Here is a 10,179-nt window from a genome sequence, read left to right on the forward strand (position 1 = left end):
AATGTGATGCAAACTCTAAAGACCTTGGGGAGACCAATGAGATAGTAGTATCTTCCATATATGTGGTACATTACGGTTTAGAGAATGCTTTCCCGTATATTTTCTCATAGAACTCTCTCAGCACCAGTAAGGCAAGTAATATCAATAGCATTTTATAAATGAAGAAACAAGCTCAGTGCCGCACTGAAGCTACACAGCTTACAGGCCTAGAACTCCATCTGGCTCTTTACTTTGTCTGATGTTCTTTCTACATTGCTGTTGTTGCCCAACCCAGAGAAGTTGCAAAAATGATTTGAGCGATGATCACATTTGGGGGTAATGCATTTAGAAGGGGACAACGCTAAATAGAGACGATAAGCCCTAGGCTTGTTAATTAAACAATAAAAGAAAGGACTACTATTACTTTCTAGCTATCACATGTGAAGTACTATTTCTGGGTGGGAAAAGATCTTTTCAGAATTTCTGGTTTCACATGAAAGGCAAGGATGATAAATACTTTTGTCACATATCAGATAAAGTTACGGCGTTTGTGCAGCCGGTTTCTGTTGGAGCCTGTGGAAAGTTGACTTTGGTATTTGTCTGGGAAACAATAGCACTAGACAGAGAGAGGCTGTAGATTCCAGCCCACATCTGCAAGTGCTTGCTGGGGGGCCGGGGGACTGGACTCGCCTGGTATGAGGAATGCGAGCCCTGCAGCTTCAGAGTCACAATTACTTCAATTGAAAGAGATTTGTTCCCACTTCTTTCTTTCTGGGAGCCTTGGATACACAATGTCCGTATTCACCTTTTGCCTCCCAAGCTGGAAAGAGGGAAGAGCTGAAGGAAGTGTTGGTTGGATTATTTGTCCTTCATGTTAGGGGTCCTTCTCGTTTCCTAGTGTAAGAATGAGGTTCTTGAAATGTTGATACATCTCCTCTCAGTAAAGGGCGGATGATCGTGAGCTTGTTTAGACCACGGGGTCTTGATAAATCCATATCCCTTTGGTGCCTTGACATAGTGGAGACACAGTGAACCTCTGCAGAGTCAGTGTATTTACATTTTAGTCCCAGAGCTTCATTCTGATAAACTTTCTCAAGAGCTTTTGGAAAGATTTGATACAAGGTGAGTGAAAGGTGTAGTCATCATACTGTGTAAACCCTGGGTCAGTTCCTCTTCAGGTAGCATGTCTGGGCACATTTTAGTCTCAGACTTGAAATGTAGCAGCTTTTTTAGTAGAAAACTTGTGTGTCCTCTTCAAGTACCTGCCCTGCAGGTAGTAGAGAAGGCTTTGTGTTCCCATATTTTTGCAGCGTCATAGGAGACTTTTGACTTGGAGTTCATCCAGGTTGTCAGGAACTTGATGTGCTTCCTAATGAGAACTTAGTATTTAGGGTCCTCCCTGCACAGACCCCTGTCTCCACCTCTTAACCCTCTTCTTGCAGAGGGGTCCCTGGTAGCTCAGCTGTGTGCTGGGAGTTGCCAGGGGCTTACCCTGGTCTTTTTTGTTTTGTTTTTAATTTTAAAAAAAACTCATGTCTTAACTATCACCTCCTTTAAGACCTAACTTAAAAAATCACTTTTTTAATACACTGGTCATTTTCTACTTTGTGTTGTGTTTAGCCAAAACTTTATTTTGCACTTGTAAGCAAGATTTGTGAACATAATCTCAAGGACACTGATACTGTCATTGCTTCCATGTTCTGATTAAGTTTCCCCTCAACCCCGAAGTCTATACAGCGCGGAAGCAGAGAAGGCTCTGGGCGGGGCCTGCCCGGGCATTGACTCTGGCTCTCTTGTCTTGCAGACCTGTTGGCCGTTACTGCCTCCATGGCCACCTCAGTCCTCGGCTCTGTATCAGAAAGTAAGTTTCTAAATTTGTGGATATTACTATTTTTAAAAAATATATTTTTATTGATTTCAGAGAAGAAGGGAGAGTGAAAGAGATAGAAACATCAGTGATGAGAAAGAACCATTGGTCGACTTGCCTCCTGCACGCCTCCCACTGGGGGTTGGGCCCCCAAGCCGGGCATGTGCCCCTGACTGGGATCAAACCCGGGACCCTCAGCCCACAGGTCGACACTCCACCCATCGAGCCAGACCAGCCAGGGCTGTGGATATAGTATTAATTTTTCTACCTCAGGGAAAAGCAATAGATTTTTGGCTTAGATTTTGGGGATACGTATGAAAGCAAGACGTTGTACGTGGTTGGCTGAAAATACAGTGATTGACATCACTATTTTTCTCATCTTGTAGTGGAAGGAAAGAAAGAAATATTTCTTTGGATTGTGGCTGAGGTGGCTTCGTTGGTTGGAGTGTTATCCTGTACACCAAAAGGTGGTGGGTTTGATTTCCATCAGGGCACATGCCCAGATTGTGGGTTCAGTCCCAGGTTGGGGCGCATGCAGGAGGCAACCGATCAATGGTTCTCTCATTCCCTCCCTTCCTCTCTGTAAAATCAAATTTTTTTAAAAGAGTATTTCTTTGGTCTTTTAAAAATTTTCCTCACTTTCAGCTTTTCTGTTGTATTTAACTCCATTGTTTTAATCCAATTCTTAATTCCTTCCTTGATAACTAATTACTTTCTGATTAGTCTTTCTTTAATGCTTTTTTTTCCTTGTAAACTTTAATTTAGGGCAGGAATTAATTTTTATATTTTTCTCTGCTATATTCATTTCTAGTCTATTGACTTCAACAGTTGCCTCTGTGTTATTTTTTTTTTAAACTTTTAATTTTGGAAATGTACATTCAGAAAAGTTTGAAGACTAATACAGTGAAGGTCTGTATACCGCATATTTTAGGTTGTGCCATGTGAAATTGGTATTTCCGTAGGTCTAACCTGGTCTAATATTGGTAATTTAATGTGGTTCATTATATATTTAATTTTAGTTATCATTTTCTCTGAGTTCTTTGCAATTGAGTTGCAGGGATTGTGACGCTTGTAACTACTCATAAGAATAAGAACATGATCTTATATAACACGGTATAATTATACAAGTGCAATTATCAGTTCAGGAAATTAACACTGATGTACGTTTATTCACTCTACAGTCCATTTTCAGATTTTCTATTTGTTCCAAATACTGCACTTTATAGAAATTTAGTTCGCCTGTTCCCATCCAGGATCTCACACATTGTATTAGGTTGTCATGTTTCTTTAATGTCTTTAATCTGGGACTGTTTCTTAGCCTCCGTTGTCTTTTTGACATCCACAATTTTAAGCATAAGGGCCAGTTGCTTTGAGGAGTGTCTGCCAGGTTGGGCTTGTTCCCCATCCCTGGCAGGAGGACTATGTGAGTGATGTGTGCAGCCTCCGTGAATTGGAAGAGGGGCACATGAGCCCATTTGTTTTATAATCAGTGATTTGATCATTTGAATAAGGAAATGTCTGCTAGGCTTTTTTCCAATCTGCAGGTACTGTTTTTTTCTTTTGTAATTAATACTTAATCTCTAGGAAGATACTTCTCTGAGGGGGATGGAGTCATGCTAAGTGTAGGCACATAATCAGTTACGTTGTTGACATAGCTGTTTAACAGTTAGTTTCAGCCCAGTGACAAGGGAAACCAAGAAACTGTTAGAGGCACTGAGCTGAACGCAGCTCTTGATTTTTGTGAACCTGATAGGGAACCTTGAGCCAGTTGAGCAGGTGAGAATGTGTGAGGCAGCACGTGTGGCCTGGAAAAAGGGCAATCCATTTATGTAAATGGTTTTGAAATATTATGTTTGCCCTGATGCCCAAACACAAAGCAGTGGACCTTCTGTTGGTGGACCTGGGCGTGGGGGCATGAGAAGAAGCTTATCCTCTGATATATCCTCATTGGGTGGTTGAGGGTATTAATAACTGAGTCAAACTTGGCATAAAGATAAGGTGAGTGGTTGAACATGTTTTCCTTATACAGTGTTTCATCCAGCCCAGCTTACCTTTTTTGACTTTTAACTTTTTGTTATATAAAAAAATTTAAACCAACTTTACTTTTTTGTTTTTTTAAACCAACTTTACTTTTAATCATTTAAAAACCTTCTGGTTTGCCCTAGCCGGCTTGGCTCAGTGGGTAGAGCATTGGCCTGCGGACTGAAGGGTCCCAGGTTCGATTCCGGCCAAGGGCACATGACTGGGTTGTGGGCTCCATCCCCAGTGTGGGGTGTGCAGGAGGCAGCCAATCAACGATTCTCTCTCGTCATTGATGTTTCTGTCTCTCTCCTTCTCCCTTCCTCTCTGAAATTAATAAAGAAATATATTTAAAAACCTTCTGGTTTCATTTTAGTGCTGTTCCTTTGGGAACCTCAGCCAAGGAAGAGATGGAGAGATTCTGGAGTAAGAATGCTGGTTCAAACCGCCCTCTATCTCCTCATATCACTATCTACAGGTAAGGGCTCTGGGACCAGGGAACCTAGCAGGTGGGGGCAAAAGTGCTGGACTGGCCCATGGTCTCCCTGGTTATTTCCCTCAGGCCTTTTATAAAAAGACTAGAGGCCGGGTGCACAAAATTCATGCATGGGTAGGGACCCTAGGCCTGGCCTGCGATAGGGGCTGAGTGGGGCCTTCCAGCTGCTGGCCAGGGCCTTCCTTCGTTCCGCACCACCCCCTGGTGATTAGTGCTTGTCATAGTAAGCGATCATCGAACTCTGGGTTGAGCTCTCAAGGAGACACTTTGCATATTAGCCTTTTATATATGTAGATGGCTAAAGTCTATCTTTTGGGCTTATAAGGGTAATCTATCCTACAGAGCTTCCATTTGGAAAATCCTGGTAAGTCAAAATGTTATCCATCAAAAAAAACCCACAAACTATTTTGAAGCAATTTCAAATTTGCCTAAATGTTGCAGAAATAGTACACAGAGTTCAAGTATACCTTAAATGGGATTCACAAGGTGTCAATATTTCTGAGGGCTTTAAAGCAACCCTGGTTGGTGTGGCTCAGTGGTTGAGTATTGTCCCGTGCACCAAGAGGTTGCTGGTTCAGTCTCAGTCAGGGCACATGCCTGTTTGCAGGTTTGATCCCCAGTAGGGGGTGTGCAGGAGGCAGCTGATCAATGATTCTCTCTCATCATTGATGTTTCTCTCTCTCTCCCTTCCTCTCTGAAATTAATAAAAATATATTTTAAAAAAACATTAAAAATGTGTTACTTAAAAAAAAATGAACAAGTGCAGAGAGGATGATGCAGTTTCTATTACATCTGTAACAAGTTCGCACAATTGTGGCTTACAGCAAACATTTATTATCCAGCGGTTCTGAGGTCAGAGTCTGACAGCCTCTCCCTGGGCTAAAGTCAAGGTGTGGGCAGTGCTGGTCCCTTCTGGAGGTTCCAGGGCAGAATCACTTCCTGGTCTTTTCCAGCTTCTAGAAGCTGCTCTGAATTCCTTGGCTTGTGGCCCCTTCCTCCATCTTCCTAACCAGCAGTGATGGATCAAGTTTGTCTTCCATCAGCACTTTGACCTGCTTCGATTTCACATTCTTCCGTGACTGTCCTCTTCTGCCACCCTTGCAATTACATTGGGCCCATCCAGATCATCCAGGGCGGCCTCCTTACCTGAAGGTGAGCTTGGTCTACAGTCCTACAATACTAGGGAGGTGTTTGATTCCCAGTCAGAACATACGCCTGATTTGGGGCTCAAACCCTAGAAGGGGACGTGCAGGAGGCAGCCGATCAATGATTCTCTCTCATCATTGATGTTTCTATCTCTATCCCTCTCCTTCCTCTCTCTCTAAAAATCAGTAAAATCATTGTAAAAAAAAGAAAGTTAACATTGATCCAGTCAGCATCCGATCACCAGGTTCCACACGTATTTTGCTGGTTGTCCCAGTAATGTCCTATATGTAGGTCCACGACCCCACCGGGCTGTGTATTGCTCAGTGGTCTTTTTAACCTCCCTCATGATGGAACAGTTTTTAGTTTTCCTTATCTTTTACGACCTTGACATTTTTAGAATGTTGCTTATTTTAAGTTTGTCTGACGCATTCTTGTGATTTACACATTATGGGCAGGACTACCTCTGAGAGAGGATGTGCTCTTAGTCTATGTTTCTGGGGAGGCACCTGGTGGTTTAGCCCATTACTGCTGATGCAGACTTGCATCATAGATTAATATGTGTCTGCTAGGTTTGTGTTATTAATACTGAGTTTGTGGGGAGATACCCTGAGGCTATAAATACTCTATTTCTCTCCAGACTTTTACCCACCTGAATCGTTATTACTATGATGGTTGCCAAGCAGTGTTTTTTCTAATTCCATCATACCTTCTTGATTTATTTATTACTAGGGTGAGGCTTGCTTTCTTCATTAGTACAGACTCAAGGATTCGTAAAAGGAAAAACTCATTCATAGCTCCTCCACTTTTGTGAAACCAACTAAAAGAAAACACCACAGTTTCTTCTCAATAGTTCTGATTGCAGAAATTGGGTTTCCCCCCACTCCAACGAGTTTTCCAATTCTTGGCACCAATTGGACCTTCTGTGATCTGAACACTACCTACCTGACAGTATGACACTAACTGTCTGAAGTTAGCGAAGGCCCCACAGGTTAGGGCTCAGTCCCACATGACTGGCCCACTTCACATAGGTTGAGACCTGTATTCTACTGGCCAGGATCAGTCGGCTTCCCAGGATCCCTGCCTTGGGTTCAGTGATTTGGGCTCACAGAACTTGGAAACGTCTACTTACATGAACTCATTTATTATAAAGGATATTACAAATGATATCGGTTCCTGTGTGTATATAGTTCCTGACCTGAAGATATATTTAAACCTAAAAACTCTCTAGCCCTAGCCGGTTTGGCTCAGTGGGTAGAGCGTTGGCCTGCAGACCTAAAGGTCCCAGGTTCGATTTTGGTCAAAGGCATGTATCTCAGTTGCAGGCTCAATCCCCAGCCCCAGGTCGGGGCACTTGCGGGAGGCAACCAATTGATGTGTCTCTCTCACATCGATGTTCCTTTCTCTCTCTTCCTCCCTTCCATTCTCTCTAAAAGTCAATGGAAATATATCCTTGGGTGAGGATTAACTACAACAGCAAAAAACACACAACCCTTCTCCCCGGAGGCTTCATCGTATGGGCATGATCATTTAGTAATGCAACCTCAAGCCCCTCCCCTTCCTGGGAGAAGGTGGGGTGGGGCTGAAAGTTCCAAGCTTCTAATCATGGTTTGCTCTTTCTGGTGATCAGCCCACATCCAGAGTCACTTCATTAGAACAAAGGATGCTCTTATCACCCAGGAAATTCCAATGGATTTAGGGACTGTGGGTCAGGAGCCAAGGTCAAAGACCAAATGTTAGGACAAAAGATGCTCCTGGCGCCCTGCTCCTCGGGAGATGGTAAGGTTTTAGGCGCTCTGTTTCTAGAACCAGAGCGGAGAGGAGAGGTAGAGGTAGGTAGATGCCCATAGGGTTACACTGTTGCGCTCATCTCTTTTGATGTTCAGGTTGTTCCAGACTTGGCCAGTGGGCGTTCTTCAGGGTGGTCCTGTGAAATCATGACCTGGTGCTAGATGTGCTCATTGCTACCAGCTGTCCTTGCTTCTAGACCCTGTCAGTAGATAGAGCTAGGGCACGTGTGTGCACACACAGCATGCACATACATGTGTGTCTGTTATCCGTGTCCTCAGAAGTAGCACTGATGGCTGTAATGCCAGTGTCTTCCCGAAGATCTCCTTTCTGGCTAACCCAGTGCAGTGTCCTGAGTGCTGCTGCCCCCTTTCCTTGTGTTCTTGCCAGGGAGCCTGGCCATTCTTCAGCCACCTCCACACATACCACAGCCCTTCAGACTTTCCCAAGCCGGATTCCAGAAATAGTTCTGATTGCAGAAATTGGACGAATGTCCAATATTAAAACAGAAGGATACTGATAAGTGATCTCAATCCTTACTACTTTATGGTGAAACTTTTTTTTAAGACATAAAAGTTTTGGGGGAGGATTATAATGATAAAGAACTCTTCAAATTATTCTGAATCTATATTTAAAGCCCTGGCCTTTCTTCATGGGTCATACAACAAATGTAGTGGGCTGGTGAAGTGAGTCTTGTCCGTTTGTCCTGTTTTGAAATTCTAGACACACTTGTGGCAAAAAGAAATAGCAGTGAACAGGGGGTTGTCTCCAAGGTGACATGTCTGGGAAAGACGCCCAAGATGTCTGGAATCATAGTTCCTATTTCTAAGTTCTGGAGTTTTTTTTGGAGAAGGCATTGAAGTAAATGGTTGAGTTAGCAGTTTCTGAAGCACTCTTTAGTTCAATATATTGAGTCAGTTTATCAAAGCAAAAGTGTATATAGGGCCGAAACCGGTTTGGCTCAGTGGATAGAGTGTCAGCCTGCGGACTGAAAGGTCCCAGGTTCGATTCCGGTCAAGGACATGTACCTGGGTTGTGGGCACATCCCCAGTGGGAGATGTGCAGGAGGCAGCTGATCGATGTTTCTCTCTCATCGATGTTTCTGACTCTCTATCTCTCTCCCTTTCTCTCTGTAAAAAATCAATAAAATATATTTTAAAAAAGTGTATATAGGGATTAAGCTATCAAGAGTGTTAACGTAAAAAAACCATTGAAACCTGTAAAGAATTTTTGTGAGTTTATTTGAGCCAAACTGTCGACATATTCCGGGAAGCAGAACTTCAACGAATTGAGATAATGCTCTGGAGAATGGCGGGTTACATCTGTGTTAACACATTGCAGTCAAAGGAGGGACATAGGTGGGTTACATGAAATTCATTGGTGATAGATTAAGGAGGAGGGACAAAGCAAAGTGGGGAAACCCCTGGGATTGGATAAAAAGTAAAATGATGGACACATACTTAGGTGGGTGCAGGAGCAATTAACATGATGATGAAGGAATTTGTGGTATCTGTCCTGGGCCCAGAACATTTGGTTGTGCCCCAGGGCCTCCAGATACAGGGAAGTCACAAGTTACCCAGGCATTTCAAGGGTATGTTATCATTGATGCAAAAAGACAATAGGCTCAGTAAAGGTAAAGGTTGACCTTGTCAGTGAAGATACTGGTGTAGGACGTAACTGCCCACCATCACTGCTTTTCGTTAAGGTTTAGTTTCAGACCATCCTTTGTGGTGACTTTAGGTCTCCGAGTTTGCAAGACCACCATGCAGGCCTCCCCTGAGCTTGTCAGGTCAGCATGTGGCCTCTTTCGTCCACAAGAGAAAATGAGTTCTTCAAAAGGATGTTAGAAAAAAATTTTAGCCCGGCAGGTATGGCTCAGTTGGGTATCTTCCCATGCACCAAGAGGTCACCGGTTGATTCCCGGTCAGGGCACATGCCCAGGTTGCGTGCAGGAGGCAATCAATTTCTGTTTCTTTCTCCCTCTCCCTCTCTCACTAAGCATTAATGAAAACATAACGTTGTATGTCAACTGTAATTGAAAATAAAATTTAAAAAAACAGGAGTTCAAGGATGGTTGTATATTATATGAAACAGTGGATAAATAAATCTCACTTTGGGTTTTCTCCTACTTCAGTTTTATGCCTGGAGAAACGGAAGGCACCGGGGTTGTATTCTAGTGACTATTTCCTAACTGTGCGGGTTTATTGGTGTCTTTGACCATGTTGCTTCTCTTCATGAAAGGAGGTGCTTGCGTTGCCATTCATGCCTCTTTTCAGCTCCGTCAGTGGTACAGTCTGGTCAGAGGGAAGGCTGCTGCTTAAAGAGATCAGTGCTCTTATTTAAAAACGAGAATGTGGACACACAGGAATGTGAAAGCTGGTTGTTTCTGTTTAAATACTGCCTGGTTCCACAGTGGTTTCTATTCTCTTGGTAAGAGTGGACTCTAGTGTGGTGTCATCTTCTCCTTTTTTTTTTTTTGTTAATCCTCCCCAGAGGATATCCTATTGGCTTTTTTTTAATAGAGAGTAGAAGGGAGGGGTAGAGACAGAGAGAGAAAGAAACATTGATGTGAGACATATCAATGGTTGCCTGCGACATGCACCCTACTGGGGCCGGGATAGAGCCTGCAACCAAGGTACGTACACTTGACCAGAATCTAACCCACTACCCTTCAGTCCATGGGCTGATGCTCTAACCACTGAGAAAACTGGCTAGGGCTCATCTTTTTTTTTTAATTTTTTTTTTTTTTTTACAGAGAGGAATGGAGAGAGAGAGAATTAGAAACATCGCCCTGACTGGTTTGGCTCAGTGGATAGAGCGTCAGCCTGGGGACTGAAGGGTCCCGGGTTCGATTCCAATCAAGGCATGTACCCTAGTTGCGGGCACG

General features: G+C 43.3%; 1 protein-coding gene across 1 annotated transcript in view; it reads left to right on the forward strand.

Annotated features, from left to right (window-relative positions):
• Positions 1–1,756: 1,756 nt before the first annotated feature.
• The window catches only part of SDHC (succinate dehydrogenase complex subunit C), a 19,713-nt gene continuing 11,290 nt past the window's right edge, over positions 1,757–10,179 (forward strand). The window contains exons 1-2 of the mRNA XM_015563544.1: positions 1,757–1,840; positions 4,242–4,343. Of these exons, the coding sequence (XP_015419030.1) occupies positions 4,276–4,343 (68 nt within the window). The 5' untranslated portion in view covers positions 1,757–1,840; positions 4,242–4,275. The remainder of the gene's footprint in view (positions 1,841–4,241; positions 4,344–10,179) is intronic.

The sequence above is a fragment of the Myotis davidii genome, unplaced genomic scaffold (assembly GCF_000327345.1).
Source record: "Myotis davidii unplaced genomic scaffold, ASM32734v1 scaffold1059, whole genome shotgun sequence".
Taxonomy (NCBI): domain Eukaryota; kingdom Metazoa; phylum Chordata; class Mammalia; order Chiroptera; family Vespertilionidae; genus Myotis; species Myotis davidii.